The 15,364-nt window shown below is 49.9% G+C and overlaps 1 protein-coding gene across 1 annotated transcript in view; it reads right to left on the reverse strand.

The window, feature by feature from the left end:
• TRIM9 (tripartite motif containing 9) overlaps positions 1 to 15,364 on the reverse strand; it is a 130,481-nt gene that overhangs the window by 31,348 nt on the left and 83,769 nt on the right. The window contains exons 4-6 of the mRNA XM_065403238.1: positions 5,286 to 5,396; positions 3,496 to 3,649; positions 2,111 to 2,149 (exon numbers count right to left, since the gene is read on the reverse strand). Of these exons, the coding sequence (XP_065259310.1) occupies positions 2,111 to 2,149; positions 3,496 to 3,649; positions 5,286 to 5,396 (304 nt within the window). The remainder of the gene's footprint in view (positions 1 to 2,110; positions 2,150 to 3,495; positions 3,650 to 5,285; positions 5,397 to 15,364) is intronic.

Below are 15,364 nucleotides of genomic sequence, written 5' to 3' on the forward strand. Positions count from 1 at the left end.
CCAGATTGTCTCGCCTTCTCAGTCCTAAAAGAACGGAACAGGAAAGGCACAAAGGGGAGGTGAATGGGAGGCGGCAGGTAGTAGGGACGGTGTGCAAAGGAAAAGGTATGAACGCCGGAGGAGGAAACAGAACTAACAAGAAAGGGAAAAGAGAAGCCAGATGCTGGGATTCAAATACGCTGGAGGAATCTGCAGCTGCCCTGTTAATGGCCCCCTAGCACCACAGGAGCAGCACCAAGAGGCCAGATCACAAGCCAGGTACCATACCTGGGAGACATTAAGCCATGTGGCTAATGTCTGTGGCAGCCTCCCCGGGGTTATCACTATTTGTCTCGGATGGCTTCTCCGGTGCGCTTTGCGAACAGGCTTTTCTCCAGCAGCAGTGAGACGTCGTCCTTTCCCAGCAGTTTGTTCCCTATGGCTCCAATGCCTGGCATGTTCCCTTCCATTCTTCAATTCCGATCTGTTCCCCCTTTACCCAGTATCTCAGCTCAGGACCTTCTCCCACATCTGTGCCTTAGGGCAGGAGCTGCTCCCTGGGGTTAGCCTCAGTAGTTTTGTGTTCTGAAGAACTGAAATGGCGCTTCCTCTCCCTGGTGGGCAATGCGCCCCTGGTCCCACCGCCGCAGAGGGTGCAACTGCGCTGGTGGCAGGCTATGTGGAGGAGCATATACGCCAGCCGTTAAGGTGGCATCAGCAGCAGCAGGTTGGAAACCAGCCCGTTTACGTCCATATCCTATGTGCCCACAGGGGGTGGGGTCTTTCTACGTGGCAGGCTGAGCACTAGGTAATGTATTCCACCCCCCCAATAGCTTGTCTATACAGGAGACTCTGCTGTACTCTCCAGGGATGAAGCGCACTCCCACTCACTCGCCTCATTCCTTTCGGGCCCTTTCTCGGCCTGTCCCTCCCTCGCCGAGCATGCTAGGTATGGTCCCAGCATGAGCCGCCATTTCCTTCCATTATTACTTAGCTCCGAAAGGAAGGGGAGGGGCTCAATCATCTCACATCCAATATCAGAGCTCCAGAATATGGCCATTCGGGGCTACCTCTAACACAGCTGCAAAGGGAGAAGAATAAGGCCCTGCCCCTCCAAACTGAGTAAGTAGTGGGGAGAGGGCAGCAGGTGCGCACCCGCTGCTTGTCCCCTGAGCTAGCACTCAGGGAGGGGCAGAGCTGTACCCCTCACTCCCCCATGCCAGCCAGCCGAGCTGGAGCATGCCGCATGCTTTTAAAGACTGAAGCAATTTACTCCTGCCCAGCGCAAGACGGGGCAGCAGCGGGATTGTAGCTCTGAGGGGAACCTCTGAGACCCAGGGCCTCCCCATAGGTTGGTGCAGTTTGCGCAGCACCTATTGCTCAGGCCTATGGCGTTCCTGGCCCATGTCTGGAAATGGTATTCGTTGTGTGGTTGCCCAGTTACGTGATTCCGGTGAATTCCGTGTGATCTTAATGCAAAGGGAAAGACAGCTAAGCCAGCAGCAGACTTGCTTTTACTAATTAAAAACATACCCTTAGGCTAAATTATTAAAACAAGGGAGGAAGGAGACTTCTCACGGCCTACACGATTTGTGTGCAAGCTGCAGAGAAAGTTCAGCCCTGATTGAGTTTGACCTGAGTTTCAGTCTTCACTACTCTATTAAAAATATTGCCGTGGCTTTAAAACAATGGTCCAGTTAACTCATGGTGAGTCATGGGTGTGCTTTTGACAGATGCGTCCATCACGATTAATGCTATTATGTTAAACACATTCAGTGAATTAATAACGATGGGGCCCATTGTTGCAAATCGTTACCACTGCAGAGGGAGCACGTGGTTACGAGCTTTTTGTGCCTAATTGTCAAGGTGTTTGTCATGTATCAACTAATTGCACATCAGAACATCCAGTAGAGACAACAATGAATACACAGGGCCAGATCCTGAGCTGGTGACCTTGAAGTCCATACAGCTACACCAATGGACACCAGATGAGAGCTGGCCCTTTGTTGAACGTATGCCAAAGCAGACAATAGGTGTAAGCTTGGCTCCACCCAATCACAGTTTGCCGTGTCACAGCCAATTAGCATCTTCTTTCAATTGCCAGGGACTTCACAAGTCAGAAATTGCTCACCGGTTGTGCCGGATCTCTGCGCTCTGTGAATTAATGAGACTTCGCAGGGGTAGACCACAGCAGAACCAGTTGCCCACGAGGAGAGAATAGAATCAGGAGGAAATTAAAATTAAGCTGAAGTGCTTAAAAAAACAAACAACAAAACAAAACACCCCCTCCCCCAAAAAACCAAAACCAAACAAAAAAAACCCCAAGGAAAAAGCCAAATGATCTGGATGTTGAGGTTCTTTGCTATAATGTAGCATGCAGAATGTTTCTGGCATGTCTGAGATGATAACGCTCTCGGGCTCAGGCAAATTTGCATTCTGGTTTGAAAGCTGTGCTTTCAGTCAAGACATTCAAACTGGAGACAGACAGCCCGTTATCTAGGCAATGCAAACCACCGTTCAGCAGCGTGTGTGTGAGCTGTGGGCATGTGTGTAGGGATGTAGGCATTTCTTTATACTGCTTCAAAACACGTGAGAATTCCCACCAAAGCCAAAGGGACAGCGTGCATCAATCAGTCCAGCAGGATTTGGCTCAAGTGTGAAAAACCTCTTCTCCTTCGAGATCTGCACAAATTGGGGAGCAGGCGGCCTCAGCATCATGGGTTCGGGACTATTTCCAAAGCATGGCTAGGTGCAGCCGTGCTGTCCCTGACTCTCATTTCGAAGAGTACACCCTGGGGAGCCAGAGATGCAGGGACAGCTGGATGTTCCCGTGGTTAAGACAAAACTGAGCCAGGAGGCAAAGAAAACAAGAAAACCACGGCTAGTTCTGACTTCCTGAGTGGCCTCATACGAGTCATTCAGCCTCTTTGGGCCGTGGCTTAGTAACCCTGATATCCATGGGTGTTGTGAGGCGAAAGTGATTACTACTTGTGAAGTGCACTGGCCTTTTTGGAGGGAAGGTATTACATCAGATCCCACTGCTGAGCCCCTCCTGCGAAACACGGGCGGCCCCGCCATTGTCAACTGTTTGTACATGGCACTGAGGAAGAGACAGTCCTTGCCTCCAGAAACTTATCCTCTACACACAAAGGGTGGCAGAAAGGAAGGGTTACTACCCCTACTTCACAGCTCGGAAACTGAGGCCCAGCACGATGGAGTGACTTAACTAAGGCCCTGGAGGGAGTCTGTGGCAGAGCTGAGTATTGAATCTGGAACTCCAGCTCAGTACAGTTGCTTAACCACAGGACCTTCTCTGAGGTTTTAAACCCACCTTCTTAATTTTTATTTGTAACGGAACAAATATCTTAAAAAACAAAGTCCGTAGTAGATAAAATTAGCTCCAATGTGTTGCCCCTGTACATCTGGTGATTTTTCATTAAACCCAGAGACTGTGTTGAGCACAAGCCAATGACAGGTGAGTGTTATTTGCTAAATGTACTGAAGATAGGTTCTTACCTTTCATCTGCACAAAGTCGAGCTGATGGATGGATTGCAGCAAAGGCGCACTGTCCAGGTTCAAATCAAAGTCTGTGGTCATCCTTGGGGTCAGCGTCCCTTTTCCCCACTGGTCCTCGGTCAAGTGCACTCTCCTGATCAGAGCATCGGAAATCTGATGGCAACAAAGACCACACCCTCAGCTATTACACGCCACTCCGGCAAGTGCTTTGTGCCCTAGAAAGAGCTGGTTCTTTATGACGGTAAAAGTCAACAGGGCTTGAAATCAAAGGCTTGGCCCACGTTGAGTTTGGGTATCACTAAAGTTTCACGGTGACTTGAGTTTTGCCGTTAACTTCAATGGGGCCAGGGTGTCACCCAAGGGCTCTACCGGGGCCATTCATTTTAGGTTCAGATTTGTAAATCACTTCAATCAGAACCAAATCATGTATCTGGAGCTACCGAGCATCTTAGTTAGGCCAAATGAATCAATGCCATCTTATGAGGGTGACCCAATGCCCAGAGACGTCAATGCAAGGGCTTTCACTGGCTGCAGTGGGAGCTGGGGCTGATTCTTATGAACTATTATTGTTCTTGTGAGCCATGTATTGAGTCTGTCTCCCATTGAGGGCTGCGTATTGTAATATTTATTCTAGAGAAACAATATGAATCTTCCTCCAAACTTTTCTCCCAATGTCTGTGTAAGCCAGTGTTCTCACAGGGCGAATTCATTCCTGTTTTGCTTCCGACCTTACACACAGCCTTCGCCAGCCTGTTTCAGTCTCTGACGTCCATGTAAGATTTTTTCTCCATACAGAGGGCCAGTTTCTGATGTCCTTGCTCACAATGAGTAGTAATTTTGCACAGTGCCATTGAAATCATGCAGAGAAAGGTGCTACTCACGTGGGTTAAGGGTATCAGGACCTGTCTCATAGCTAGTGCCGCTGCGTTTCTCGTGACCAGCCAGCAGTACACACTCTTAGAGCACAGAGATGTGTCTCCCTTATTCGGTCTTCATTGACAAGTAATATCTCTAGAAATACACAGCTAATACAGGGTCTGATCCTCCTCATGCTACAGGTGATGGGAGTTTAGCTGCTGAGTTCCAGTGGAACAGGACAGGGCCCCAAATTACTAAGGAATCTTCTTAACATTGTTACTATTCTAGACTGAAAATGGCGGGAAGAAAATCTCCCTAGCCTAGATGACTATACTGGGCCCAATCCAGTATGACACCTTGGAGCCCTCTTCCGCACCCCACAAATCACTGGGGCTGCATCAGCCCGTGGTGCAAGGGAGAGCAACCTTACCCTAGCTGGTAACAGTGGGGCCTGTTACACTAGAAAGCAGAAGCACACTGCTGCTGGCCATGTCTCCTCTCCTTGGCCAGGCCCCTGACATGGCTCCTATGCTGGTGGCAGTAAGGGGATGGGGGTGATGTAGAGCTTTACTAATCCTTTACAAAGTATTTTTAGACCTTATATATATACACTCACGCACACACATATATCATAGAATCACAGAACTGGAAGGGACCTCGAGAGGTCACCTAGTCCAGTCCCCTGCACTCAAGGCAGGACAAAGTATTATCTAGTGCCTAAATATTCCTGATGGGATCGGCACATTCTTCTAATGACAATGAATATGGACCAATCAACCTGGGGCCGTACACCTCCGTGGTGTAGCTCCACTGACGTCACCCCAGTTCCACCAGGGATGAATGTGGCCTCTGGATCTGCATTCGCTCGCTCTCCCAGCCAGCCCAGCTCTTCCTTCCAACGGCACGTGGAAGTGAACAGCCACACACCCACCTGTAAAAACCCACTTGGGTCATTCTCTTTGATGACCTCCAGACAGTACTCCATCAGGCCTGTGGTCTGGCGCAGCTTGACTGTGCAGTGAGAGATCTGGTCTCGTACCACCTGCAACAAGACAAGGAGAAGAGAGTTTCCAAGTGCAAGTGGAAGCAATGAGGGTTGAAGGGAATGCGCCTGCCCCCCAAAAGTTAACAGGGGCTTTGCCATTGGGAACAGGATCAGACCATGAGAGGATGAGACAGAAGAAATCTATCAAAGGATGGGAGCAAAAGACTAAAGAGAACATCAAAGACAGGAGCTAAATAATTGGACTCCAGAGCCCTGAATCCATGAAGAGCACACAACTGGCATTGGATTCATTATTCAAACTAGTGGGTTAGATGTAGCTCTGCTCTCTGCACACCATTAATACGAGGAAGCAACACAGAAACAGCTGAGTTCCAAATAACTGTTTACTCGCTATACACAACACACGTGGCCCAGCTACAGATAGACACAGCTGGTTGGGTTCTAGTGGCTTCTGCAGCAGAAGACAGGGACATCCACTAGAGGGTTTCCAAATTATTCTAAAAGGGGGCTACCTAATTCCTATCATCCTCAACTGGTGCCGATCAGTGGAGTGACTCTGTCTCCAAGGAAGACGTGCCAGTTTATCAGCTGAGGATCCGGCCCTGTATTTTTAAACTAAACACATATAAACGTCAACATTATCGATTATTATTAGCAGTAATAAGACCTAGTCCTTATCTAGCATGTTTCATCAGCAGATCTCAAAGTGCTTTTCAAAAGAGGTCAGTATCACAATCCCCATTTTACAGATCGGTAAACTGAGGCACAGATTGGTGAAGTGGCTTGCCCAAGGGCATCCAGGAACAGAGCTAGGCCTAGACCCAAGGTCTCCTAAATCCCAGTCCAGTGCCCTATTTACTTACAAGGCTACACTGCCTCCTTCCCTTAGTGGTGGGCTGTAGTGAAAGTAACTTCTTCCCGAATGCCAGTGCTGTCAGTAAAAATAGGGTCCTCAGATGCCGCCTTCCTTTATTCCAGGGGCGACGTCTTTCTCCATCAACTCTTTCCACCTCTGCACAGCTCAGCTCAGCTCTCCCTCTGCTTTGAGAGCGACAGGTGGGAAGTGCTAGATAAGAACTAGGTGGTACTACAGCTAGTATCTGATAATGTTGCAGTTTATATTTTTCGATCAACGAATAATCAACTGTTCAGTCCTGCAGGGTGCTGAGTGCTGAGTCCGCGGCACAGGGCACATCAGAGCCGGCCCTACGTTTGCAGGATGCAATCACTGGTGTCACTGGGTAATGAGAACCGTGGAAACACATGCAAATTAATCCATAGATCTGGAGGACAGGTCAAGGTGAATTACTTAGTGCTACCTACAAATGACCAGCAAGAATCCATCTGCAAGAACGCCTAGCACTCCACAGATACAATCACTACATCTCTCTTTACAGCCCCTGTAAAATCACTACTTCTTTATGTGACTTTCCCTGTGGCTCTCCAGACCATGTTCTCAATGAAGATGCATCAGTTCAATTGTAGGGGATTCCTAGAAATGGAAGTGCTGCATGACCCTGGTGGTGGAATACAAATGGGTGCACTGACCCTGATCTGCCCAGAAAAAGAGCAGCAATTTATACCAGATGTCTATACCGGCAGGAATCACAGATCATCACTGTGTTGAGTCCTAGTAACTGGAACATTAACATGCCCATCTTTGACCCTTCCCCACAGCCTATGGTGCTTTTTCACTGTGAGTCACTGGAATGAGTCAATCTTTCTCAGCTCTGGCACTTGGGTCTCCTGATAGTGAATTCTGGAAGATGGCTTTAGTGACTGATATAATGTAATATATTACATTGTACAGTGCTTACTGCTTGCTAGCACTTCAGGGCAAAATTCTCCCCTCTAACCTTTACTGCCAATCTCTTACCTGCCATGATGGATTTTTGCTGAATATTCTGCACTTATTCAGCATACAGAACTTCAACTGATGTCAATGGAAGTTTTATGCACAGAATACGCAATAGAGATTTTTCACTAAGGATAAGAGATCTGTAGCACAGATCAGTGAGAGTAATTTTATCCTTTTGGCTGAATGTGCCAATGGCAGGTCTAAGACTTTTTAAAAAAAAGAGCTCAAAGCTCTGTAAAGTTCTCCTTTAGGCCTCAATCAAGCTAACCGATTCAGTAGATCCTATTTATTTAATGTGTCATACAGACAATAAAGTATAGAATCATAGAAGATTAGGAAGAGACCTCAGGAGATCATCTAGTCCAACCCCCTGCTCAAAGCAGGACCAATCCCAACTAAATCATCCCAGCCAGGGCTTTGATGGGATGTTCCATCAGCATATGCAGCAACAAACCATTTGAAAAGCCTGCAGTAAATGGAACTGGAGAAATCCCGAGGTCACAGTTTTGCATTCATCGCTACAGTAGTTACACCTCAGTATCTATGTACCTGTGATTCACCAGCCAGGTATTTGGATAGACAGCACTATTGGCAAGGTAGCTTCATCTGATGACAAGTGAAATGTATCACCCAACCATCCTCATTGCTCAGATACCGTAAGGTGAAATGAAGCACGCTCTAATCTTCTGCACTCAATGTGACTGTGCGATTACTCTTTCAGGCCAATCAGTGAGATCTTGTATTTCTCAGGTATAATTTAACCACCTATACATAATTACCTACCACACTGAAAACTGTCCAGAGCTCCATGTCACTCAGGCTGATATGCCCACTTATGCAGCAATGCATTAGTTAAAGAATTGCCAACAAATAATTTTCTATATAGCGCCTGATTTGTATTGACTCTCCACTGTGTGCAAAAAACCCTTTTGCTGGTTTTATCCCTCTTTCCAGGAAAACATTACATTCGATTTGATTGCGGTGAAACTGAAGCCAGGGTAATCCCCTTTGGTTTAATTCTCTGGGTCTGAATTTGCTTTCACTTATACTGATGCAAACCAGGTCTAAGTTCACTGAAGTCAGGAGTTGCACCAATGTACGGAGAAGAGAATCAGGTCTAGGCTGTCCATGCACCAGCAACCCTAACCATATCAACACAAGAGCATTCACAGCTCCGGAAACAGTGTTAACTAGTGCACTGTTGAGGTAAAACCAGCAGGGGGAGCTCACACATTGTTTTTTGGTATGTTCCACCATACCAAAGTGGTGAATGCTAGTTTGCTTTTAATTTTGTGGCAGCATGCAGTAGAATCATAGAATATTACAATTGCAAGGGACCTCAGGAGGTCATCTAGTCCAACCCCCTGCTCAAAGCAGAACCAATCCCCAACTAAATCATCCAATCCCCAACTAAATCATCCTAGCGATGGGTTATCTATCTTTCAAGGCCAGGATATAATGCAGAGAGGCTGCCTTCACCAAGGCATGGCAATTAGAAGGGCACATCAGAGTTTTGCCCTAAACATATTGAAGATTTCCCTATAATTATGAGGAAGATGTAATTCAATGCTAATTGGATACCCAAATGAGCTGAAATGATTATCCTGAGAGGGAGGAGCACGACCTAGTGGCCAGGCCAGTAGACTGGAGCCCTGGGTTCTACTCCTGGCTCTGCCATTGACAAACTGTGTGACCATGCCCAAATCATATCCCTTCTCCGTGCCTCAGTTTCCCTCCTTTATCTATTTAGATTGTGAGCTCTTTGGGGCAGGGACTGTCTCTCACTATAGGTTTGATCCATGCCTAGCATAGAACCTCTGAGCACAAGTGTAATACAAATGATAAGATATAAATACACTGTCTTCTAACACCAACCAGCCCCTCACAACGCTTCTATTCCTTCCGCCAGCAATTTCTCAAGAAGCTCCTCTGTACCCAGGCTTATGAACTGGGCTTTGGCTCTTGTCAAAAAGCTGGTGCCTCCTGGGGAGTGTCGTTCCTGGCTCGGCTGCTGTTCTTTCCAGAGCGCATTGCAGCGAGTGAAGGTCACTGCTTCCACTCATTTCGGTCGCTTGATGTACTTTGACATTTTCAATTAACCAGTTTTAACCACAGCCCCATGCACAGCAGCTGTTTGCAGCACAATGTCTGGCCCTAAACTCAGGGGGCTAAAGTTTGCTTTACCTTTCAGGGGAACGGCGCGTAAACAGATTCCCTGCTAGCAAAGGCGTCAGGATGGTTTCCCTAGTCACTTCCCCAGTCCCTAGGCCTGCCTCTGCTCTGCCGCCCAGCTTTTTAAACCACTTCAGAGCATCGTTAGGGCTAGTTTACAATGGCCAGGGGAACCAAGCTCCTGCACTGTCCAGGGGAAACAGAAGTAGGACTGGGCCCCGAGAGTTTCATCACCTGAATAAGCTGAGAGCAACTTGCTCACTGGCCAATACAAATCTAATCCCGTCTATACCTTTAACACTGCTCCTCTGGGACTTGGCACCTCACTCCAAAGCCATCTCTGCTGCTCTCGCCATTGTGTCGAGCACATGACAAGTCCCGAGACCCCGCATGGGTTCTCATTAGCCCTTAGCTTCTTGGTTCATTGGGGCTGATTCCCTGCTGCCTTGTAACCTGGTCTAGTCATTTATGTCGGGCAAAGTGGGTGCAAAAGACTCCTTGGGCCAGATTCTTGTCTCAGGTGCTTCGGTTCTAAACCCCCTCTAATCCCCCAGTCTTCAGTGATGGTACTCTGGGGTAAGTAAGGGGACGTCTACACTGCAGTACACAACTCGAGGCCGGCCTGGGGCAGCTGATTCAGGCTCGCGGGCCTCAGGCAGCTGAGCTGTCGAATTGCAGTGTAGACATTTGGGCTTGGACTGGAACCCGGGCTTTGGGATCCTGCAAGGACAGAGAGTCTCAGAGCTTGAGCTCCGGCCCAAGCCCAAACGTCTATACCGCAGATTTGTGGCTGTGCAACCCACGCCCCACGAGCCTGAGTCAGCTGACTTGGGCCAGCCGCGGCCATGTCGACCCCGTGGCCTTCTCAGATTCTCTCCTCAATGGCAACCATTCAGGTGACCTGATTCGGGCCATACGGCTGCGCTGCAGGATAAGCAGTCACTGCCCAGTCATGGAACCTGCTCTGGTTCCTAAAGTGCACGTCGACCACAAACACCAACGCACCTGGAGAGACTGCATGTTTCTCTGTCGGTCGGACCACGGAGGGGCTGTGTAAACGCCATGCCAAATGCACATAAAAGCAGCAGCCTCCCCTTCATCCCATCCTGCTGTGAAAACGCTCCCCTGGGAAATGCGCCTACTGCTAGGGAGGCAACAAATATGGGATTGGCAAAACAATCTTTATCTTCTAATCTTTTTTGCAGCTTAAATCTCGGTTCAGTTCTCGCCGGATAATGAATTCATGTGCTTCTCCCTACAAAGTCAATGCTTTAATAATATCATCAGTGGAATCACCATCTGCTATACCTGGCAATGCATGTAAATCTCAGACCGTTTTATTTTAGCTAAGCGTTAAATTAAGAAAATGGTTTCAAGGAGAGACTAAGGTCAATGGCAAGTCAGTCTAACCCGGGGGCCTACTGCAGATCAGATGCCCAATGCTGGTTCACATAGGCCTTGCACGCTTCATGCACTGTCTGTGTTACTCGCTGCGAAGCAGAACACACCGAAGCGTACGTGCAATAGACAATGCAAATGTATATACGGATTGCACTGCAGAGCTCAGGCACTGGATGTGTGCGGATGAAGCACTAGACTGAACATGGGAATTTTAAACCTACAATATTATGCAAAGTCAAAACATTGACGATTGTCATCAGCAGGGTGATTAGCTGGGCCTGGACCAGGTCCAACACGTTTATGAAGCAGGATTAATGAAACTCCCACGTATGTCAATAGACGCTGTGTAGCTGAGCGTTCAGCTGTGAGCACAATTGTCCTGCACTTTGGGTCCAGCACTCACACCACAAAGGCGGACCCAGTCTGTAGCTGCAGGGCCTCCCTGTAATTCATCCGCTCGAGCAGGAGGGACCGCAGGAGCTTGCATCCCCAGGGAAGAGGCTGGGGGCTCCACCACTTCAAACCTGCAGATCCCACTGGATTGACCAGCGCCCTGAAGCGTCTACACAGTCACCCTGACCTCTACTCTGGCGCCCATCCCCCTTGCTTCTGTGCACAGATGTGCTGCTAGGGGCTCCCCTGTCCCACAGCTGCCCTGGACACCCCCCCCCCCGGAGGGAAGGGAGGATTTTCCCAGGGCAGAGGGGGAAGCAGAGATTCCTCGGGTTTTGCCAGTAGGTTAGGAGTTTTGAATCTGGCAGTGAACAGCTGGCCCAATCCTGCCCTTCCAAAGCAGAGCTCCCGGGAGCTCCGACGGGTGGGCGCCTGTGATTATGGGGGGAAAGTGGGGCGCACCCAGAGAGAGCATTCCAGCCTTCCGTGTCCCCCAAGCCAGGATCCGTGGGACTGAGCTCCCCTCTGGGCACATGCATCTATGGGGGAGCCTCGATTTTACATGGGTTCCTCAGTTCCACTTCCGGCATCGCTGGGGCGACGCATACAAAAGCTGTGCTGCTTAGTGCCTGAGCAATGACACGTTGGAACCATGCATGTGGAGCCCCCTATGTGTGTGGTCCATCCCTCCCAGGCTTAATAGGGAGGGGGCAGTCTCCCCTACAGAAGCATGCCCCTCCCCCCGGAAGGGCACTCCATGGGCCTGGAGATCTGTGTGTGTGTGGGGAGAGGTAGGAGGGGCTGGGAGAAGGGAAGAGCCAAATCCCCATTGTTCCCCCCTCTGTATTCCTTTCCCTGGTCCCTCTCCTCAGAGGTGGGATCCCCATGGAAGGGGTGTCCCTGGGCCATCCACTGGCTGGAGAAACCTGAGTGCTGACAGGGAGCCCATGGAGTGCCCTTCTGGGGGGGGGGTGCTTCTGTAGGGGAGACTGCCCCCTCCCTATTAAGCCCAGGAGGGATGAACCACACACATAGGGGACTCCCCACTGGCAGGTCTGGAGATGCGATCCAGCCCAGGGACGGACTTGAGGGTTTGTCCCCAGATGCCACTTCCCTACTTGCATGCATGTGTTCGATGGTACAGCACCGACTGCCGTCCGGCTGCCTGGAACGTGGCTCTAAGACCTACTGCTAAGAACAGTCCCCGTGTCTAGGAACATGTTGGGAGTGGCCATCTTTCACTCAGAATCCCCGAACCCCAAGGATGGGAAAACAAACCCTGCCCTCATGACTGTACCAAGCAATAGAGCAACAAATCCCCGTCTGCTTGTACTGACATATCCCCATCCCAACGCAGATTTCCTCTTATACTTCTAATGGACAGAATCGCCCCCCCACCCCAACCTCAGTGCTCGCCTGTGTTGTTAAAGGGCATGGGAGCAACAGCAGGTAAGACTGGGAGCTCTTTGGCTGGGAGGGGGCAGTTCAGAGCCCCAGCAGTCTCCTGAATAACTGTGCGAAGGCCACACACTCCTCTGGGGTGCAGCTTTCTTTGGCTACCGTAGCACAAGGCCAACTCCGGCTCTGTGCTGTGTGGGAGTGCTGGCCAGGGACCAGGCCACGTTGGAGTCCTCAGCACGACCATGCAGCACTTATTTCCTGTGCGTCCCTGCGTACCAGCAGGGGTGGCCAGTTAAGGTGCCCACCAGGCCCCGAGGGTGAGGTCAGGGCCCCCTGTGCATATGCTGCAAGCAGCAGCTGGCGCTAGGCAGGGTTCGCTCTGTTCCTGCAGAGAGCAGCGGTAAGGTGAACTCCAGGGCCAGTGCAGCGTCCCACGCCATCAGGCCTTAGGTGTGTGAGGAGAAGAGGCAAAATCCAGCCCCAGACCTAGCCACCCTCTTGCATTGCTACTCCAGTCTCTGGGCTGGGAGAGCAGCTGCTGTCCCTCCGTGCCTCTGAACAGGGAATTAGGCCCTGGATCTCTGTTGGGCTGACTCCTGTGACTTCTTCCTGAAATACCACCACCTCTGCGCTGGCCCAGAGACCTCCCCAGTAGTGCCACGGCAGGCGCTACCCCCCTGAATCGGAGCGGATTTCATCCATAGTAAGCGCCAGGGCCATCCCATGTGCTGATGTCACACCACACCCCTGGGTGGGTTATCAGGAGCAGGGGCAGAACCCGGGACCTTTGGCTCTAAGAAGCATAAGCGGCAACTACTTGAGCTGAAAGACTCAGTAGGTCTGGGCTGTAAGTGGCCCATCAACGTCTCTATGTGACCCAGTCACCACCAGAGGGGGACAGAGCGCCACATGGAGTGGGCCCGGCCTCGCTAGTAGCTGTGCGTCCTCACACCTCAGCCCCGTTATGTCCCTTATGCCCTAGTTCAGTGGGCTCTGGTACTTCACTGTGTTTAACAGCCAGGGGAAGGGAAAAGGCCCCCTTGGGATGCAGTAATTGCCACGGCCCCCATGCCTAGCGCTCTGGTGAGCCCCTCACTCAGTGCCCACAGCTGGGCCAGAGGGGCCACCCGGGGAAGGGTGCTGGGAGGAGAGCAGACTCCATTGGTCCCAAAGAAGGCAGGTGTATCAGATTTAAAGAGAAGGCAAACTGAATCTCAATGAAACGAGCCCCCTTCCCCCGCTCGACACCTCCTTAGCTCGGGGCAATTACCCTTTTCAATGTCTAGCTCCAAACCCACTTCACGGAGAGCCTCGGTAACCCTTCAAAGGCCACGCAGCCAGCACAGGGAAGGCCTGCCCTTGAAAGGTGGGCCCACATTTGTAGCTGGTCATGCAATGGACATCTCTGGAACCATAAGATCCCTCCAGAACCTTGGATTGGCTGAAGATATTGAGCTGGTGTAACTCACACACCTCCTGGGTGTGGTGTTCTGTCCCAGCTAGTGGCACCAAGACCACTGAGAGAGAGATCATGAATCTGCTCTACAGCCTTAGCTAACAGCCTGTTGGCTTTTCACTCATGCTGTAGAGGCTCATGCACTAAGCTCCAAAGGCCCCAGGTTCAATCCCGATGACCGAGTTTTTTGGCGTTACACGAGCTCTAGCTGCAGGGGCCTGAATTGCGTTATGCTTGTACCATCCATAAATGGCTGGACTCATCACCGATAAACCTGGCCCTTGGTGACACGGAGTTTTCCTTTGGCTTTTCCTAATGATGAAGTGAGAAGTGTAATGATCAGGGCAGTTATCTATCCCCCTATATAACTGTAACCGTAACTCCCAGGCAATCACTGAAACAGAAGCAAGATAGTAACCTGAGATTGGTTCTCTGTAAAGTGTGGGTTTGCAATGAACCCCCCAACTGCTAGATCCATCTAATCCGCATACACACACAAATCAGTGTCGCGGTGCTGCACAGATACTGGTCAGGTGCTGAAAATGGAGGGCATTATAATGGGAGAATTGGATACTTTGCTAGGAGTCTTTTTACTTCTATGCAACTCAGGTATTGGATTTTGTTGCTTGCTTTTTTCAAGTGAAGCACACCTCTCTTGCTCATAGAATCATATGGCTGGAAGGGACCTCAAGAGATCATTTAGTCCAATCACCAGACAGATTTTTTATCCCAGTTCCCTAAATGGCCCCCTCAAGGATTGAACTCACAACCCTAGGTTTAGTAGGCCAATGCTCAAACCACTGAGCTATGGTGTGGCTTACTAGATTGGTCTTTATTCCTTGAGTTTAGGAGCTTTCCATTTTCCTTACCGATCTGCTAGCGACAAGCATGATTATCTAGTCAGCATGAAGCTGAGTAGCAGTAAAAGGAGCGGCAGCAGGTCTGCAGAAGCCAACGTCTCTTTGTTACTTAGGGCTTGTCTACACTCCAAACCAGTACAGCTGCGCCACTGTAGCTGTTGAGTGTAGACATTACCTACGCCGATGGGAGAACCCCTCCCGTCAGTGTAGGTAACCCACCTCCCCAAGAAATGGTAGCTAGGTTGATGGAAGAATTCTTCTGTCGACCTAGGACTGCCTACATGGGGACTTTGGTGGGCTTAGCAACGCCACTCACGGGTGTGGATTTTTCACACCCCTGACCAACATAGTTAAACTGACCTAATTTTGTAGTGTAGACCCCAGGCCTTATTCTTGACTGTGAATCTTTTCATTAGAAGTAGAGTCTGAAACAACAATGACACTGAAAATCCACTTTTCCTAC

This window comes from Emys orbicularis, chromosome 4, assembly GCF_028017835.1.
Source record: "Emys orbicularis isolate rEmyOrb1 chromosome 4, rEmyOrb1.hap1, whole genome shotgun sequence".
NCBI lineage: Eukaryota > Metazoa > Chordata > Testudines > Emydidae > Emys > Emys orbicularis.